Below are 18,932 nucleotides of genomic sequence, written 5' to 3' on the forward strand. Positions count from 1 at the left end.
GGTGAAACTCCATTATTATTCTGAATAAAGATACATTAATAAATAAAGATAGCATTTTATTTTTTGTTTCTAAGAGATTTATCTCAGTTTCGTCTTCCTTTATGTACTTCTGTTCTCTGTCAGTTTGGGAGTCCCCCAGAATGTTGTTAAGATATGTTTTAAAGTGCTTTATTCTCCAAAGAGAAGAGACTAAATTGTTTATTAGCAACTAAAAATGCATAATAGTACTGAGGAAGGAGGCAAAGCCTAGAATGTTAATCTGAAAATATGTAAAATATGGAACTGAGCATAACTATTGCTAAGCCTGGAAGAATGCATAATCTTTGACAAAAACCTAGAGAAAGATATCCATCCTACAATACTGAATTCCACTTAGAAAAACACCATTACAGGAAAAGACAGGAGAGAATGTGAAATAGAACAGTTCAAACAGTAACAAAAGTAACTAAATCAAACATGAATTCTGAATGTTTTAAACTTTTCTTAATCAGTTATTGAATATGGTTGTCACATAGTTGAACTATGAGGTAGGTAGAGCTAATTGTATCAAGAGGATTAGAAAAGTGATGTTTGAATCAGTTATGTAATTTAGCCACAATTTCATGACTATGAGCCAGTGAGAACCTGATTTTCTGACTTCTGTAGGATAAACTACAGAACAAAGGCTAACACACCACCACCAACAACAACAATGTAGTCGTGAATAATAGTAATGACAAGGTAAGCCCTTTCAATTCTAATCTGGTCTGAGAACAAAGGGGGAGGGAGATTTTAGAAATTTCATGACATGTTTTTGAAACAGACTAAAGGAGAAACTGAAAGGAGAACAGAAATGAGATTACATCTATTAGCTAGGTAGAATAGAGATTTGTAATACTGTAAAACAGTATTTTTATTAAATAAACAGCAGTATTAATAAAACATTTTAGAAAATATGGCATTTTTTTTCATAAAACTTATTTTTCACACAGTATGTTTCTGGTATTGATAAACACATTTTCACTTTGATTTCTAATAAGATTTCAAATATGATAAATATCACTAAATTAATTCCATATAAACAAAGACTCTTTGGAATCATAACTTCAAACCAAAAATTAAGAATTACTGATCTAAGCAAAAATTTAAGGATGAGATCCAAAGGGGTAAACATATAGTTTAACCTTATAAAGACAGGACTAGGAATGGTGGTGTCTGGCTAAAATCCCACACTTAGGAGGCAGAGGCAGGAAGATGAAAAGTTCAAGGCCAATCTAACCTAAAAACAAATTTAAAAAAGGACAGGACTAAATAGCCTGTGTCCCTTCATAATCCTGCCATAAAGTAGTGACTTAAAGTAAGGTTTTTACTAGTTTTTATTTTTTTTCTTTTGAGACAGGATCTCCCTATATAGCCCCGGCTGGTTTACAGACAAGGCTGAGCTCAACCTTGTGTTCACACTCCTGCCTCTGCCTCCCAATTGACCACCCAGCCAGGACCGTTCCATTCTTTCTTCAGAGTCACATTAATCCAATAATGATCATTAGTTTTAGTTGACAGAAAATTTTATCAAAGGAGAATTTTTTTCTCTCTGTATTCTACTAAGGAGAAATTGTAACTAAGAATCTAAAATTAACAAATTTTAAATTTAGATATCAATTTTTACATTTGAACAATTCTTTTTCTTCTTTCCTTTCTTCCCTCAACCCCTTCCTTCTTGACATATTAAGCATATGCCCTGTCACTGAACTATCTTCCCACTCCAGTTATATTTATTAATCAAAGCCAACATTTATTCAGTATTTACTATGGGCTCTCAATTACTATATTTGTATTTTCTATTTCAATCTCAGGAAAGATATTTTAAACTCTATCTTGTAAATATACAAGCAGGCTATTAGAACATTACATAATTTAATAAGGATCATACTTAAGGAACTAATCCCTGCTATTGAAACCTAGGTATATCCCAAAACACAGTTAAATGTCACACTATACTTTGTTTTTATGTAATGATGGTTCAAAGTTTTACTTTTCTTTTCCTAAAGAAGAAAATAACCCATGCTGCAAAATGGAAGGCAAGTCAAATGTATAACTCTGGGATTCCTAAATTAAAGTTCACTGATGTTATCATTTCCAATTCTGCAGCATGTTTTGAGGGTTAAAGTGTATTCTACCCCTTCTTTTTGGCTCTAAGCAAAGTTTCAACTAGGGTAATTATTAGTTATATGAATGAAAATCTACTCGATCAGCTAACAACAATTTAGGGTAGCTTGTTCTAAATATAAATATAAAAATTCCTCATAATGAAAAGCATAAGAACTCATTTAAGCTTGCTGGTATTCCCCTGCTACTGGGGATAAAACCTCAGATTTCAAGCATACTGATTAGGTGTTCTGACACTGAACTGTATTTCCCATCAAGAACACATTTATAGATAAAATAGGGAAAAAATATAGAGAAACAGGAAAAGCATATATATTAAATATAACCACTAAACAACTTGATACAAATATTAGAATCAGAGAAACAAAAATTTGAATTGGAAAGAACTCCAGAATGGTCTAACTACTTACAATTTGTTACTCTTTGCAGTGTTGAAGATTGAACTTAGGACTTAGGGCTTCTATCAAGCGATTTCTCAGCCCTAATTACTGTAATTTACTTATAGATAAGAAAACTGACACTTAGAGAGGTGAGGCTCCTTGCTCAGTGTGACACTAAGATACTATATATAGTTAATAAGTAGTTAATAATTTAGTATTATTGGCAAAAGTTAGGATCACTTAAAACAATACATTAGAAGCAATCCTCTCATAAAAAATGGAATGATTATGTCTTTTTGAGACAGCAATCTATAACAGTTCATTACTGCTATGAAACAAGAACTCAGTTCAGCTATGTAGTATTAGTATAATTCTGTGAGAAGAGTAAGCGTGCCAAGAGGGACACTAGGCAATGGACAGAAAGAACTAACTCCAATTCTGTTCCAACCCTTACATTTTAAAAAATATAAGGTAATGACTATAAGAATCTTTGACAAAAATAGAGAAGAGACTGAGAGAAAGACAGTCAAGTGACCAGCCCAACTTGGGGTCCATCACAAGGGGAGGCTCCAATGCTTGACATTATTACTGATGCTATGTTGTGCTTACAGACAGGAACTGTTCTCTGAGGCTCAACAAGCAGCTGACTGAGACAGACACAGATACTTTCACCCAACCATTGGACTGAAGTCGGGGACCCCTGTGGTTAAATTAGGGAAAGACTGGAAGAAGTTGAGGAGGAGGGCAACCCCATAGCATTCTCAACTAACCTGAACCCCTAAGATCTCTCAGACATTGAGCCATCAATTAGGCAGTATACACAAGCTGATCCAAGGTTCCCCCCACCCCCGACACATATACAGCAAAGGACTGCCTGGTCTGGCCTCAGTGGGAGAAGATGCACCTAAGACCCTCCAGAGACTTGAGGCCGCAGGGAGTGGGGAAGCTTGGCAGGGGTGGGGTTGAAACATCCTCTTGGAGATAGAGGGGAGGAATAAAATGAAGAGCAGTGGGAGGACAGATCAAGAGGGTGGGGGCAACGACTGAACTCTTAAAAGAAAAAATAAAAGTCTACAGTATAATCTACATTATGATCTGATGTTTAAATACTTTCAGTCTGAGTTAAACATGGTATCTGTAATTTTAAAAATTAATACTATGATTTTATAACTTTATCCTAAAATACTAAAAACATTATTTGTCCCTGGGGGCAGGATCTTTGAAGAAAGATTTGGTAGGCTTCTCGATACCATACATTCAGAAAGATCTAAATGGATACTTTTCTAACACGATACAAGTTCAAATCCCATGTGCTCAACAAATGTCAATTTTCTAGCAAAAATAAACCAATATGATACGACAGTGTCATAAAGGAGCACTCGAGCCCTGTGGGGCACACTGACATTTACTGTCTACTGTCTATCTTAGTTGTAGTGCTTGTAAAGAAGACGCTGGTGCTTTACTCAGGGCAGATCTGGCAGTTCTCAACAGTAACACATACTCAGTAATCAAAAAATCAGAACAGATTACTCAAAAGACAAACAATGGTACACATGCTTTCTGGAATGAGAACAGTTTTCTGATAAGAAACCATAATATTATGAGTTCAATTTTCCTAAACAGAATAATTTATTTACCAGCATGCATAATGAATGGGTGCCCAGTGGTCATTATCTAGTTGGTTGACTGAAAATCCTTTATCCAGAAGATGGCTTAGTAATTCTGAATCTCCTTCACAGGCATTTCGATGTAAAGGAAAGTCATCAACCCATTGTCGTTCTCTGGTCATAAAAAGGAAATTAGAACATATAAGCACTGTTGAAATTCACACTACTTCAAAACAAACGTTGACTCATCTCAGAACTACCTACGCTGTGCAGCCAGGGCCATGCTCACACTGCTTACTTACTGCCTATATACATTCTATCATCAAGCTAGAAAGCCAATGAGAGTAAAACCAAAGCTGTACTTGTCCTCCACAACACTGCTCATGCTTCGCTGCCACTTTTCCTGTTTGGGAATTTGGATTTTTGAGTAGTCTGGAGCTCCGAGACCAAAGTATGGATTTATTACCACTTTATCTACCTAGAAAAGGAAAAATAAAATAAAAATTACTTAAAAGCCTCAGATGCTTGACTTTCATATATAAATAAAGCACTGTGTGTTTTAATGTTTAAAATGACAACCTGTGCACCTTTGTTAGAAAAAAATTATATTTAAGATGTCTTTTGAAACTGAAGTCAATATTCAACTCTTACCCGATTTGTATACTGAAGATCTGACCCAAACAAAGGGTTATAAATGCAGGTGTCTGCTTTCTCTAGGGCTAGCATTTTACTCTTTATTTCTAGTGCACTATAGCCCATATGTAGTGAGTTTTCTATCTGACCTAGTTCAGCAGCATACGCAGGGTTTATGACATTTGTCTTTATCCGTTCAAGGGGAGAAGGTCGGAATAAAGCTGGAATAAAGTGAGATTGTGCATGACGTTCATCTAACCACCTGCAGAAGTGGGAAAAGAAGCACATGCTCAAAAGTGAAGATGACAAGGAAAACTACTGTACAACTCTGACATGTGACACCTTCTAACATTATATTCAATAAATGTATTATATTTTATAAATACATTCAGAATGTATGATATCAAGAAGCCTACCAAATCCTTCTTCAAAGAATCTTTTACCCACCTCAGAGAAAAATAATGTATTTTTTATTTATAAATGGTAAATAAACATTATAAATAAAATATTTTTAATGTTAAGGACTTAATAAATGCTTTGTCAATAGACACTACAATTTTTCTAAAATGTCTCCCACTATAATCATAAAAACGCCTTTAAAAAGGACGAAGTACTTCTATAATTAGACTTCCCGGAATGTGATACTACACAAAAAAGGACAGACGATGACTTGTGCGCTGAAAAGAGTAATGACTATGCCTGCTTTTATAACAGAAGAATTATCCTGAAAGCTGGGAAGCGTTTTTATTTTTCAAAGAAAAATTAACACACTGTAAATAGACAAGGCAACTAAAAAATTGACCATTTTTAATATAATAGGTTATTTTCATTAATTTTTTCCAGAAGTATATCTCAAACTAATTTCATGATTATGATAGATTAAATTATTCTTAATGCATTTCTTACTTATCCAAGGCTATTAACATTCTTGCTGTAAGTGTTGCAAAGTGAGTACTGGATTCACTACAAACTCTCATAATATCTTGTAAGCAGTAAAAGATTGGACATCCGGGAGTATATGCATATTTAGTATTATCTGAAAAAGAAAAATGAAGGAATTATTCCATTACATAAGTTTACAAGTATACTTTCTTCATATAGAACAAGTTCTCACTATTGGTAAAATATAACAAATTATTCCGCATTTGGAATTACAAGGCCTAGATTCAAGTGACAGCCAGTTCTATAACTTTTCTACTTGGGTAAACACAACATTTATTATTTTAAATTTTATTTAGTGTTTGTGTATAGGTCAGGGAAGAACTTTCGGGAGTTGGTTCTTATCTGCTACCGTGTGGATACAATGTGTATTGTGTTTCTGCCATGTGCAGCAGACTGGAGGATAGTTGTTCCATGAGTTTTGGTTCACTCATTCTACTGTGTCCATCTCCCACCTCACAGTTGGAATGCTGGGATCCAGAGGTTTATTGGCTGTTTTATGTGGGTTCCAAGAATCAAACTCAGGTTATCGGGATTGCATTGAAAACACTTTTAATCACTAAGCCAGCCCACTGGCACCAGTATTTATAATCTTTCTCAATAGGTTTCCAACATCATTTGAAAGGGCAGACTTTTTAAGCTTGTGAACCTTGCAAGCTATACTGGCCAACAAAATAATGTAAACACAGGAAGCAACAGCAGGCTGATGGGATGTCTATGGAAGGTCATTAATATTTTATTGAAGTATTACTAACTTATGTGAGGCCAACACTCTATGGTTTGTAAAGAAATTTCATATCAAATACCTCAATGAATTCTTCCTATACTATAAATCAAGTAAGAGTATGGAATAACATTTTCTTTATATACACATAATTAAGTCTTAAAGATTAATCCAAAGCCTCAAAATTATAGGATTTGCACTGAAACTCAAAATTGCTTCTATTATTCTAAGATTTCAAAAGCTCAATTTAAAATTTTATAGTACGTCTATGTTCTGTAAATGTTATCAATATTATTAGACAGAATGTTTTAGAACTATAATTAGTGTTTTCTTGGCATCATTATAGGTTATGTCTATTTCTAGCCTATTAATGGCATATCCTTTGAAAAACTGCTTTATGACCAGATATTTTTTTAATTTTATCTTATATGTATGAATATTTTGCCTGCAAGTATGTCTATCTACCATGTGCATGCCTGGTATTTTCAGAAACCAGAAGACAGTGTTGGATCCCCTGAAATTGGAGTTAAAGATGCTTGTGACCCACTGTTTGGAATATGGTTTTTAAACCTGGGTCCTCTGGAAGCCCAGTCACTGCTTTTAACTACTGAGTCATCCACTCTCTAACTTCCTGTCCTGAATACATTTAATTTCAATTATTTCTCTCTTCACATCTACATCTTAAAAGTAGAAAAGAAAACATTATCAATTAGTCAGGAAGCCTATATATTACCTGGGGAAATTAAAATACTTGAGGTTGTTTTCTTCTGTTAAGTTAAAAACATGCATAACAATATTACAATAGTAACCTTCCTAATTGGTAGTACATTCCTAAGTGCTTCAGCAAACTTCCAATTCACATTCAAAATACTTAAGAATCTGTAAAGAAACCTAGATTACCTTTGACGACTGATGGAACAATAAATAGTGCTGCTTCCCTGCCTGTCTTCTCTCCATCCAGAGGAAATTTCTTCATCAGCACCACTCGTTTTCCTAATAATTAAAAAATTAACAACAACAACAACACCCCAACAAACAGAGCAAAGATAAAAGTAAGAGAATTTTCTTGCTTGCTTGCTTCTTGGCTTTTTTGGAATAAAGTCCCTCATTGTAGTCCTGGCCTGAATTCCCCATGTAGCCCAAGCTAGCCTTTAACTGCTGCCTCAGCCTCCTAAGTGTAGCAATTACATGTGTAAACTATCACACCTGGCTAAACATAATAGATATTTAAATCATATAAATTATCTTCAAGATTAGAAACCAAGATTTTAGGGGTTGTAGATACTCCTCATTGGAATAACACTTGTCTAATATGAGAAAGGGTCTAAGTTTGATCTCTAGTATCACAAAAATAAATAAATCTAAAAAAAATTAAAGATTAAAAATATGTACAAAATACCAAAGAAAACAACGATTTTAGAAAAGAAATCCAAATATATAAAAGGCAGCTATATATTACATCATATCATATCCTATTATATGCACTAATAAAAACTGGTAATTCTAGCGGTTGGGGAGATGACTCAGTGGGTAAAGTATTTGTTGTCCAAATGTAAGAGCCTGAGTTCAAATCTGGGCATAATAGTATGTGTCTACAGTGTGCACTGCCAGACAAGCAATAAGGGAGCTGTAGACAGAAGAATTAAGGTGAGGTCAAGGAGCCTGGTGTGTGCAGGTGCTAGCAATAAAGAAAGCTCTTATCCATCAAGGTTGTCCTCTCACTGCCACACATGAGCCATGTTCAAGCATGACCTGCACTCACACATACAAATGACCATATAGGCTTGCATGCATACACTAAATACATTCAGAGCTTTAAATTAAAAAATAAAAAATAAATGTTGGTAAAACTTTGATACTACAGAATCAACATATAGACAACTAATAGATTCAGGGTCATAGTTTAATGTCCCAGAAACTTCCTATGAGCTGGAGCTAGAGAGAGTTGTGAGCCACTATGTGAATGCAGGAAATTGAACCCAGTCCTCTGTGAGAGCAGCCAATGCTCTTAACCACTGAGCCATCTCTTGAGCCCCTGAATACTTTCCTTTTAAAATTATAACTCCTACTGTATATACACAGCTTATAACTGTTAGACTTTCTGACTGCTGCCTGTTTCTTAGAAGGCCAAAGCCTCTGAAAATAGGTTATTAATTGTATCAATAAATTGTACCAACTACATATCACCTAATATTTTAAATGGGCTTCAGCCTTTCAGGGTTAATACTCCCCCCCACCCCACTTTGGTTTTTTTTAAGACAGAGTTTCTCTGTGTAGCCCTGGCTGTCCTGGCTCCCTCTGTAAACTAGGCTGGCCTTAAATGCACAGAGATCCATCTGCCCCAGCTGAAGTTAATATGTTTATAATATTTTTCTGTTTTTTCCTTTTTTCTTTAATTTTTAAAAAATTTTAAAAGGATCTTTCTATGACCAAAATGAGAAGAAAGTTATTACCTTCTTAACTTAAAGGTTTTTTTGTTTTGTTTTGTTTTGTTTTTTGATTTTTTGGCTAATTAATCCATGAAAATTGTTTTCCTTAGCCATAGAGAGGCTTATGGTTAGTTTCTTTTGTTTGGTAATAGCACAAAGATAATTACCCACAAAGCTATACTGCTAGCAAAAGAAAACTGTAGTCTTTCCATTAAATAAATCCCCAACACTGCATCTTCTTCAATGTTTGGGTTCTGTACAAATTAGTTATCACTGGAAAGACGAGGATCGGTGCAGGGTGGAAGAGGGACTAAACTGAAACAGTGAATATGATAAGGTACATAATGCATACTAGAAAATTCTATAATTGAATCTCAGTTACTTCTTGAAAGATCTGGGCTATAGTTTAATAACTTCCTGAGGTTTTCAAACTTTTTTAAATGGAAAAGAATACAGAAAGAAATCGATTTTAAAATATTAAATTTTTTTTCCTGTGCCAGACAAAACAGCACCACTTTTTTTTAATTTTTTTTTAAATGTGGGTGTGTGCGTGTGTATGTGTGTGTGTGTGGTTTTTTTTTTTTTTTAAGATTTATTTATTTATTATATACATTTAGCTGTCTTCAGACATACCAGAAGAGGGCATTGGATCCCATTACAGATGGTTGTGAGCCACCATGTGGTTGCTGGGATTTGAACTCAGGACCTCTGGAAGAGCAATCAGTGCTCTTAACCGCTGGGCCATCTCTCCAGCCCCAACAGCACCATTTTTAATCTCAGCAGAACTCAGGAGGCAGAAGCAAATAGATCTCTGCAAATTCACAGCCAGCCTGGTCTATATAACGAGTTCCAGGACAGCCAGGGTTACACAGTGAGATTCTCTCAAAAACAACATAAACAAAGCAAAACAATCCTCTAGTGCCCCAAACCCACAAAATGTTTTTTAAAGTACTGAAAACAAATTGTTAGGTGTAGGGAGAGAGAAGTTTCCTACCTTTGATCCCCTGGTTTGCAGGAGAAATTGGTTTGGTAGTTTCTACTACATAGTCCAATATGCCTTGTGCTATTTCACTATTGCCTTGAAGTTTAGTTTCCAGCAAAACTTTCTTTCTCTTCTTTTTCTGTCCTTCAATGGGAACTTCATGCAATAAAATCTTAGATGAGAAAATGACATTAATACAAAGTTTAAAATTTACTTTCCCTAGAATACCATTATAATCTGACAGTCTTTCTCAACCCTAGGGGCATATTATAGAATATATAGAATATATAATCTATAGAGCTTTAAAATAATCCTAACACTAGTCTCCTCTCTGGATCTATTAAATCATAACAGACTCCTAGCACTAGTAGTTTCCCAAGTCAATTGATAGTGCAAACAAGATTGGGAAATGGCTTCAGATAACATTACAAAAGCAGTTTAAGCAAAATGTAGAAATTAGGCTGAGTAAATTGATTTCTTTCATTAAGTTTTTAATTTTTGAGTTACTCCATAAATTATACGATCTAAGTAAATAAACATAAGAAAATCATGACTTTGTCTTTCTCTGTTTCTTTCATTGTAAGTCAGGGTCTCATGCACACCCAGGCTGGCTTCAAGTGACTGACGTAGTCAAAGTCCACCCTGACTGTTTTATGCAGTGCTGAGAATCAAACTCAGACATTTATGCTGGCCAAGCACTCCAGCAACTGGTTTACATCTCAGCCCCCAAATAACTTTTTAATCTAATAATCCACACATGTAAATGAATACCACATTGTGAAAGGCACACAATAGAAAATATGAAAGTGGTAAAGATCTATAGTAACTAGCTGTTAATAATAATTATAGCGTATGTTCATAATGCTTTATATATGAGTGGTAGTACAGAATGACAGTCAGTAGTAGGAATTAAATGTTATCAAATCTTCTCACTTCATAGGACTTAGCTCTATACTCCCGAGAGTTGAGACTGGCAGTGTTCTTTGGTCGGATAACTGCAACGTATACATCTTCTATGTTTTCTGGATTTCCCATTGCTTTATAAAACAAACAAAAAGTTCCTTGGAAGAGGAAATGGCATAACTGGTGGCAAGGTAAAAAAAAAAAAAAAAAAAAAAAAGCATTACATCCTAGTCCAACAACTTTTATTCTCAAATATTCACTTTGAAAAAAAATTATAGAATGTTGACTTTTATGTCTTACGATATATAATACCTAAAAGGCAAGAAAGAGATGACTTTAATTTTATCTTCATCAACAGAATTATAAAATAAAGTAAATAATGACTTGAAATAGTGGTTCAGAATAATGCACTCTTATTTCCTATATAGTATACAAATAAATGTTAAGTTTGGAACCTGGGAGTAGCTGGCTGCTTTATACCTACTGACACTCTATAACTTTCAGCAAGAAAATTTAATCATTTGGATGACCTAACCTAGGGTTTATAATTTTCTTTGGAGATGGCCCATCGTAGATCCGAACCATTTAGTCAGTTGACAAAAGAAATCTTTTCCATCTGTGTTACCAATTCTCTAGATAATCCAAAGTTGTTCTTCTAAATATATTCAATGTATTGATAAACGTAATACTACATATCTCCCCAAAACTATTTTTAAGTCTTCACTGGGCAATTTTGGAAAAGCCATGAATCCAGTTGTGTGTGACTGCTGACTGTTCTCTTTGTAAGGGCAATTACTTTCCCACAGCTATGCTAAAAAGCCTCTCTTAGACTGAGTATCTTCATCTTTTTGGCTTTTAAAGGTTCTCTGGGTTACATGCCAATAAGAACATCAACCAAAGAGTTTCTTTTCTAGTTACATTGACATGAACTCTCTTTAATTTTTTAAAGGCCCATTAGGCATTAAAATGGTTTTTTCATATTTAACGAGTCCCTTACGGCTTCAACTCCCAGGAGAGAAAAAGAGCATTTTCAAGAAAGGGCTGAAAGTGTTCCTTGAGAGGATACACATTTATTCTGTTTTCTCAGAGGCAACTGATGTCACTCTGATACCCTGACTCACTTTCCTAAAATTTAAAAATGCCTTATTTTTGAAAGTTTCATTCAAATGAAATTCTTTTTAAAATTCAATAACTTCAGGCATTTTAAAAAAATTAAAAGCTTAATGAGTATTATTTCACAAACATTTGTCTTAATAAAAATATGACTTAGTTACAAAAGTTTTTCATAGACTTTGTACCAAAGAAACTAAAGGTATTTCTTTTTTTCAATTATTTATTTACTTTACGTCCCAACTAAGGTTTCCCGTCCCTCCTCTCCTCCCAGACCTTTCTTCCTCTCTCCCCATATACTCCTTTTCACTTCAAAAAAGGGGAGGGAGATGTCCCAAGGCTATCAACCAGCCTTCAAGTCAAACTGCAGTAAGACTATGTGTATCTTGAGCTGGAAGAGGCAGCCTGGTTAGGGGAAAGGGTCCCAAGGCCAGGCAACAGAGTCGGGCACAGCCTGGAAACTAAAGGTACTTCCTTGAAGAAGCTTGAGTGAAACATTAGGATGAAGACATTTCATCTTGTTTAAAGTTTTGAGGATAGATTCATTCTATAGTTCATGAAATTATTTTTCAGCTCAAAAATTTTAATAAGAACATTCTAAAGATCCACTACATGCAAAAAAGTGGTTTATAGAAGGTTAAAAAAAGAGGAGGCTTTTCTAAAATATTTCTCTTTAGCAACTGCACTGAAGATAAATGCTCAAGCATGAATGATTACGAGGACTTATGTAACTGGAGATGGTTCATAACTGGGAGGGCTGTCTGCGATCCTTTTAGAAATATGTGGGGACAATTGATTATCATTATGATTGAGGAAGGAGAGAGAAACAATTTTCATTTAGCGCCCACAGCAGAGGTAATTATTCCTTTGTGGGTCAGTGAGTTTGCAAGCAAACAGCAAAGTTCCCTAAGAGTAGGGCATGAATGGAGCTGAAATCTTGAGGTAGGCCAGCCACATAAAGGCTTCTGGTGAAGCTATAAACATCGAGGGGGAGGGGATAGCAAAGAAAGCAAGCCAAAAAGCCGTAAACGAAGAACTCGGATAGAAGGGAGAAGGCAGCTACAACCATAAGCTGTCACTGTCCCGGCAATGACAACAACACTGTCTGGAATTCTTCCCCTGGCACCACCCACCAGTGTTCCACTATCGGGAAAAATGCAAGCTTCTTGGCTCCAAAAGTTCCCACGCAAAAGGCGACCGTGAATTCTCGGTAACTGCTTGTTAAGAAACAACACTCCTTGCCGGCAGAACCTCGTTGGAGACCTTCGGTGTCCCTGCCGTTTTCTCTAGCTGGAGTCTGGCTTTTGCCTTTCCCTATTTCCTCCAAGGAAATGGAGAAGACTCACCCGAGCCGGCGGCGGATCTTCTCACAAGCCGCTACATCCAAGTCAGAGGGTGGGGCGGCAACCGGTGGATGGAGGAGCCCGTCACCGTTTTCTCATTCCTTCTGCCTTTCTAAAGGTCTAGAGGCCCAACCCAACTTCCTGTAGCAGGAAGCCCCAGGGTTGTCATCAGAAGCCGCCCCTCGAGTTCGAGTCTCTGAGCACCTGTTCTCCACTGTCTTTCCTTTTCCTCGGCCCCACGAACCCTTCAGCCTCTCCACAAGCTCGGGGATCCCAAGGCCTCAGCTCGCCATCCCGCCGCTACCGGCGCCCGGCAATAACTTCCGGGGTTACGCCCCCAAGCCTGCTTCAGGTTTGCGGCTGAAAAGCTTCCGGGTCGGGTTCGGGTCTGCCGTTCGTGCCGGTCCGTGCCACTTCGTGCCGCCGCCGCAGCTGTCTGGAGCGGGCAGCTGTGAGCTCACGGTGTTGGCGGCAGCCGAGCCGGACGCTAGCAAGGGGAGGTCGGCCTCCGCGGCTGCGCGCGCACACGGCACGACCATGCGCTGGACTTGAGCGAGCGGCGGAGGCAGGCGCCACCGCCCCCTCCTCCCTACCCTGAGAGCCGCGGCGCGCAGCGGGAGAAGATGGGGGGCGCCCGCCCAGTGTGAGCTCGCCGGGCGCGTCGGGCTCGCGCAACGCTTCCCGCGGGCCTCCAGCGCGCATCCTCTGGCTCCGGCAGCCGCTGGCGGCGGGTGGGTGGGGCGCGGAGTGGACCGGAGGTCACCCGCTCGGCGCGAGAGGCAGGTGGCCGCGGCAGAGGAAGACCTGCAGATCTGTGGAATTCACGCGACCCCGGTCCCCGCCGGGAGAAGTAACCGTAAGTCTCTGCTTCCCGGCTCGGCTCTGGCCGAGGCAGTCTCGAGCTGCCTAGTTCACGCCCTTCCGCGTCTCTTGCTAGTGTGCCGGTCGCCCCTTCTCTCCCCTTCCCCGAACAGGCACAGCATCCTGTCTACCCTACGGGGTTTCTCGCGCTCACGAATTTGCAAGCCTCCCGGTTTCCGCGGCGCGTCCCATCCTCCACACACGTCTACATCGCCTTGTCCCTCTGTCCCCAAAAGATTCGTGCCCTCCTTCATTTCCTGCAGAACCCCGGACCCCACAGCCTCGGCAATCCTGGTTGGGACCTGGAAAGCTTTGGATTCCAGAAACTCCGTTGACCTTAAGTAGTGAGGAACGAATAGGTTAAAAGTGCTCTGTAGAACTGTCATGGGTGGGGATAGGTGCAGGTGGCACCATTGAACCTTTGTATTTGTTGCCTTTGCCACCCAAACAGAAGAATGAACGCTCCTCTGTACCCTCATCCCTCTCCCTGTATGTGTGAACTGTTTATACATTGATGTTTGAGTCGGAGAAAATTTGAGCTAGAGCAGTAATGAAGCATCCGAAGAGATGCTTCATTCTTAAGGAATGGCATGTTGAAAGAAATCTTGCATTGAAACACCCATTCCCGAAAAGCTTTACTAGTAAATCTGAAGACCGACTGTGAAAACATGTAAATTTTTAGTTAGTGTACTTTGGATACTGTTAATTTCTTACCGTTTTGATTACTGTTTGACTAGGCTTTTTCTCATTAAATTTTAGTTTTTATTTTTAGGTTACTTTTGCAGAACTTTCCAGAAATTAGGTTAAAATATAATTTTAATGCTGTTAGTGAATGGACAATAGTTGTCCTGTGTCTTCATGCATTAACTGCTTTTCAAGGCACTGTGGAAAGCAAATGATAATTCTAAAAATAATGTAACTCTGTACGTTTTAGGTTCTGATATTGTTCTGTAAACTAAGGTAGTATGTTAGCATTGGTGATTTTTTTTTCTTGGAAACTATTCTTTCCTTAAGAACAATAAATATGTTTAGTCACCCCGACAAACCTTGATCTTGGGCCGTTCAGTTTTGTAACTTTACACTTCCTAGTTTGGTTTGAAGCAGACTCAGAAGATGTAGCTGTAACAGTCAATCTGGAAATGTACTTTACTTGGCACAGAAGCCCAACACTGTGTGGACCTGAGTGCATTGTTGAAGGTGCGCCTTCTGTTTTCTGTAAAATCAGCTTCGGAATAAGAAGCTCTGAGTGTTTTCCGAGGTAATGGGCAGTTACACGGAACAATCTTTTTTTTAAAAAATTTCACTAATTTCTGTTGTCTTTAGGACAAAGGGGAAAGATAGGACCAACTGTTCCTATTTTACTTGTTTCCTCACAGCTCTGAGAACTTTGAGTTTATGCTGTGAATGAGTCCTGAAGTCATGTATGCAGTCTTATAAAATCAGGACTATGAACAGGTGAGCCGTGGAGATAAAGTTCTATTATGCTCCTGTGGCACCCTCCCTTCTGAGAGGTGATTGTCTCTCCTCTTCCCTTCCTGGGTGTGCTCACCCATATTTATACAGCTTGCCTGTAGGTAAAGGATCAAAGTTATTTTCATATGTGAGTAAATACAGTTGATGGAAAAGCATGAATAAAGTTTCTCTGATCTCCCTGAATGGAGTGAAACCTTTCCACCATGTTTTGACTGATTTTCTTCCCTTTGAGGGTACATGCACCATTCATCTAGCTTAAAGTTTAGTCTTTCTGACAATTTCGAGTCAGCTCAGAATCGTCTCACCCTGGAGGAGTTTGTGTAACATCCTCAGAATGCTCAGGTCTCTTGTTTACCCTTTCAGAATGACCTAACTTGAGGAACAGTACCGCCTCCCTCCCCACCCTACATATTTTATTTCCTGCTCCTTTCTTTACCTCATTTCATTCAACCTTTACCTAACTGCATGTGACGATCAGGATTAATGCTCTATTGCTACAAGGATGAGTATGTCAAGATTCCCTGTCTCCTTGAATTTACCAATGTTTGACTGTGAATCTATCTAAATGTCTTGGAGGATTTCGATTCCGCAATGAAAATACTTCTTCAGACTTGAAAGTGATATCCTCCTGTTATTAGAAGAAATTACGGCCCAGTAGCATTTTGATACAGTTCAGTCTAACGGTTTCTTGGAGCCCCTAACTTTTCTAGAAGCATAGCTCACAACTACTAACACTTTCTCCCAGAGCTTCATTTGTATTCCAAACATTTCGTTCACTTTTAAAACTCAAAATCTGATAAGAGCTAGCTCTTCTTTTGTCCAGTTCCCTTTACTACTGATCCCATGCTTTTCTGTTCTTGAGATCATAGAACAGATTGTTAATACTTCTTGATTTCTTAAAAGACAGTGACATTTGCCATTTTTTATTCTGTCACATGTGTGAGCGCGCGCGCGCACACACACACACACACACACACAAAACTTGTAACTCATAGACTTTCGGTTTCACTTATGGTAAAAATCTTTGCTATTACTCAAATTACTGCATGTACACACTTGAAACTCACAGTCTTTCTGTTTCACTTGTAAAAATCTTTGATATTATTCAAGTCTCTGATGGGAATGATGCTGGAATTAGAATTCCCATGCAACAAAACTATACATTTGTTTGACGCTTAGTCTGTAAAGATGAACAAATCAAGTTTTCTTTATCATTGGGCTGTAAATGCCCACTGAAAATACATGAAGAAAAAACCTGTAATATACTTTAATACACTGAAGGTATACAAATATTGCCTTCCTTGTTAATGTATCCATTTAGTATGATAAAGGAAGATATATAGCTGCTTTAAACCAAAGTTTCATTTTGTCTGTAGCTGCAGGCATGATAGCTGCCTCCCAGCTTTTTTTCCTACCAAGAGGTATTGTATATTACATTTTTCAGAATTTTAACAGTAATTTTGAAATGATTTCAACTTACTGGCATAACCCTCATCCTACAACTATAAAATACTTTCTCACGCCCCCAGCCAAGTGATGCTCTCCTGAATTTCATACAGAGGCACACAGTGTCAAGATTTCCTTTCTTTCTCAAACCATGCCACTAGCAGGTAACATAACAAGATATAGCTGTGGAAATAAACTCTAAGATTGTGCTATTATCTTATTTCTTATCAACCCTTCACTTGCTGGCCTTCATATCCTTGATGATTCCTACCTAAAATAACTGCTTTTAGGATGATTAGCAATTACTGTTTACTCCCCTCTTCATGCACAAGTTGATGCCTTATCGAGAGCTGCTTCTCTCTTCGAGTCTTTATTCACTGAAATGGAGATTAAGTGGCTTTGATTTTATGTGAGGTGTTGTCAGTTGTTTCTGCTTTCACCATTGTGCTATTTCAGTTGACCCCAGTTAGCCATAGGGTGCATCTTTAAACTGGCTGCTACACCCATTCATCATGGTCCTATCTGGTTCACTGTGCATTTCCTTTCCAGCAGAATAAATTGTTCCTGATTCATCTTGTGCTTTGCTTGCTCTACCCCTGAAATCAGTCATTTCCACAAGGAGCCTTGCTTTTGATAGATATTTATAACAAAAAATTTGGGAGCTTATGCTCATTGCCACTGGAATGTGAGTGCATCCAATTCCTTTTGCTGTATGTGATTAGGATAGATGAATTGTATATGCATACATATGCAATACATTTGTATACATACCCTTTTTTGTTTTGTTTTGAGTTCTTTTCCAGACTAGCCTTAAATTTACTCTATAGCCAAGGCTGAGATAGCCTAATGTCACAAAGCAAACAAACAACAAATTAGAGGATGTCCCGTTGCAGTGGGAAATCAGATGTAGACTGTCTGGAGCTGTATGGTGGCTCCACAGAGCTGTCAGGAATACGCACTCATCTGTCTTTCTGTTTGGTTATCTCAGCTTATCTCCTTGTGGCCTTAGGATGGCATCCCAGACTGAGTAGCAGTCTCTCTGTTTTCTTCTCTGTTCGTCCAGGCCTCTGCTCATCTTATCTGTATCATACCTAGTAATCTCTAGAATTGAGCCAAGACAGAGCCCTGCCCTTTTATACCCCAATAAGTTCTTCTGAATTGTTTTTTATTCTCTTTTAGAAAATAAAGCAGATTTGGCTTCATGTGACATGAATTTTTATTTAGATTAAGAACTCAGAACTTTTCTCTATAATCTCTCTTATTTTTTTATTTTTTGGTTTACTGAGATAGGGTTTCTCTGTATAATATAACCCTGACTGTCCTGGACTCACTTTGTAGACCAGGTTGGCCTCAAGCTCACAAATCTGCCTGCCTCTGCCTCCCAGAGTGCTGGGATTAAAAGTGTGTCCTCCCCTATAATCTCTGGTGCGGTGCTTAAAAGGTTTTCATGCCCCCCTCCACTAAGTTATTTCAAACAGAAAGGTGAATATTATTGATTATATTGTTAAATTGGAAGCTGATGTTTTAGGAAACATAGAAATTTAATCATTTTACACAATAAGTAGTGTTAAAATTTTTTAAATATAAGTATAATATTTCGAGCACATAAAACTGAACAAGGTCAAGCCAGAGTGCTTGCCTAGCAAGTGCAGAGCCCTGAATTTAACCTCTAGCACCAGTGAAGACAAACGAACCAACCTTGGGTGTGATGTAGTTCTTGTTCTCAGGGAATTTACCACATAACCAGGAAAGCAGACAAACGCCGAATTACAGTTTGAGGTGGTAAGCTCAGCAGCGTATGACCAAGTTAGACATTGTGTAACTTAGTAAGAGGCTGGGGAGCTATGATCCAGATGCCTCAAAATGAAAATGACTTATAAGTGCTGGCTTTTGCCAGGAATTTTCTTTAGGGCAAGGACCTTTATAGTATTCTAAAATAGAATAAAATCATGTTTGT

General features: G+C 37.9%; 2 protein-coding genes across 19 annotated transcripts in view; one reads left to right on the plus strand and one right to left on the minus strand.

Moving 5' to 3' along the window:
- The window catches only part of Krit1 (KRIT1, ankyrin repeat containing), a 34,164-nt gene extending 20,654 nt beyond the window's left edge, over positions 1-13,510 (minus strand). The window contains exons 1-8 of one of the 2 annotated variants that reach the window (XR_015685623.1): positions 13,199-13,510; positions 10,773-10,922; positions 9,852-10,011; positions 7,329-7,421; positions 5,672-5,801; positions 4,784-5,027; positions 4,495-4,610; positions 4,163-4,306 (exon numbers count right to left, since the gene is read on the minus strand). Coding sequence is in view for 1 of the 2 variants with exons in the window: in NM_001108618.1 (NP_001102088.1) it covers positions 4,163-4,306; positions 4,495-4,610; positions 4,784-5,027; positions 5,672-5,801; positions 7,329-7,421; positions 9,852-10,011; positions 10,773-10,874 (989 nt within the window). In the remaining variant the exon portion in view is untranslated. The remainder of the gene's footprint in view (positions 1-4,162; positions 4,307-4,494; positions 4,611-4,783; positions 5,028-5,671; positions 5,802-7,328; positions 7,422-9,851; positions 10,012-10,772; positions 10,923-13,198) is intronic. The other variant, NM_001108618.1, reaches the window with a different exon arrangement.
- A 63-nt stretch (positions 13,511-13,573) lies between these two features.
- The window catches only part of Ankib1 (ankyrin repeat and IBR domain containing 1), a 123,940-nt gene continuing 118,581 nt past the window's right edge, over positions 13,574-18,932 (plus strand). For 13 of the 17 annotated variants that reach the window (XM_087658363.1, XM_087658373.1, XM_087658364.1 and 10 more), the window contains exon 1: positions 13,574-14,051. The gene's annotated coding sequence lies outside the window, so the exon portion shown is untranslated. Of the gene's footprint in view, positions 14,052-15,145; positions 15,315-15,432; positions 15,512-18,932 lie in introns of all 17 variants that reach the window. The other 4 variants (XM_087658359.1, XM_087658361.1, XM_087658368.1 and 1 more) reach the window with 1 other exon arrangement.

Source organism: Rattus norvegicus, chromosome 4 (genome assembly GCF_021556685.1).
Source record: "Rattus norvegicus strain SHRSP/BbbUtx chromosome 4, alternate assembly SHRSP_T2T, whole genome shotgun sequence".
NCBI classification, from domain to species: Eukaryota; Metazoa; Chordata; class Mammalia; order Rodentia; family Muridae; genus Rattus; species Rattus norvegicus.